This window comes from Naegleria gruberi (assembly GCF_000004985.1).
Source record: "Naegleria gruberi genomic scaffold NAEGRscaffold_147, whole genome shotgun sequence".
NCBI classification, from domain to species: domain Eukaryota; phylum Heterolobosea; class Eutetramitea; order Acrasida; family Naegleriidae; genus Naegleria; species Naegleria gruberi.
Window position 1 is genome coordinate 9,509 of NW_003163187.1, and position 1,508 is coordinate 11,016.

Consider the following 1,508-nt stretch of genomic DNA (forward strand, 5'->3'; position numbering starts at 1 on the left):
AAATTGTTGAAAATCTACCTTCTTTTTTGTCTGATCCCTTTCTGGTAGTGTCATTAATTAATATGCTTGGTTGTTCAATCAGTCCCAGGCAGTATTGGATGTTTTTGGTGGGTACAATGGACAAGATGTGGCCGTGTTAAATGTTACATTGTCAGCTCTTTACAAGGATGGTTTAATTCATAATGCTCTCAATCTATTCTATGAAAATACGAAAAATTACAAGTTTGATGAAAAAACATTTACAATTATTTTAACAATGTGCAAAGACATGCAAAACGACGATAGTGTAAAGGGTCAACAATATTTTGAAATGATGAAACAATATGAAGTTGAACCAAATATCTTCCATTATACATGTCTTATCAAGTGTTTTCTCTCAGAAAAGCAATTTGAAAGGGCTCTGGATATTCTCTTTGATATTCATTTGACAGGAATTCTAATTGATGATGCTTGCTTTAACTCTTCCGGGGGGTCTCTTTAAATCATGATCATTATGAAAATTACAATGGAATTGCATCAAATAATCATCACGATGAAGGAAACTTTTCATTCTTCTTTTATTGATTTCTGTGCCCAGTACAGTATGAGAGAATTGGCTGGTAGAGTTCACATATAATGAAAGATTTTGGACATAAACCAAATATACAACTCTTCAATATGCTAAATATGTACTTGAATGTTGGAAATTTTGAAAAAGCTCTAGAACTGTATAAAGAATTAAGAAATCAAGCCAATATTATCACTTGCAACATTCTCATATCTGGATTAACTTTGAATGGGCAGGGTAAAGAAGCTATTAGGATATTCAAAGAAATGAATATAGCCCCTAATGGCACCACATTTGCTGCAGTGTTGAATGCATGTAGTCATTGTGGATTAATTAAGGAAGGATTTCAAATCTATGAAAGTATGCAAACAAATCATGGTATTGAACCAGATGGTCGGACTTTTAATGTTTGACAACCAACCTACATTAAAAGTTATTGTAACCTTACAAAAAAACTATTATTGGAGAGATGGTGAACTTTGCTATTGTGGTAATTTCCCGCACTTTCTATTTTCATTTTTCAACAACAAAAAAAACAAATCAAACAATTATTTAAATAATAATCTAAAACAATTGATAAGAAAGAAAATGTGTACTAATAATAATAATAATAATACTCTCACTGGTAAATTAATCATGAGAAAGAACAAGGAAGAAAGTATTGAAAAGGTTTTCCAATTAATTAATTTCGGAGGCTTGAATGAATCTGTTAGAGAATTTGTTCAAGATTTGTCATCTGCTACTTCTTCTGATGAAGTGTTATTATCCACTTTCAAGATCAAGGCTATTGTTCCATCTTCTGAGAAGAGAAAAACAATTTATATAATTAATAATGAAAATGATTTTTCTGAAATGATGAAATTAATTCAAGAAATTCCACAAGATAAACCAATTCTTTTCAGAGTAATGAAGAAGAAATTGAATCATGAAAAGAAGGAAAGAAAGGAAAAGAAAGAAAGAA

General features: G+C 30.4%; 1 protein-coding gene across 1 annotated transcript in view; it reads left to right on the top strand.

The window, feature by feature from the left end:
* Positions 1–1,135: 1,135 nt before the first annotated feature.
* NAEGRDRAFT_76417 (uncharacterized protein) overlaps positions 1,136–1,508 on the top strand; it is a gene marked incomplete at both ends in the record, with an annotated part of 3,336 nt that continues 2,963 nt past the window's right edge. Inside the window, one exon of the mRNA XM_002668621.1 lies at positions 1,136–1,450. Coding sequence (XP_002668667.1) covers positions 1,136–1,450 — 315 coding nt within the window. The remainder of the gene's footprint in view (positions 1,451–1,508) is intronic.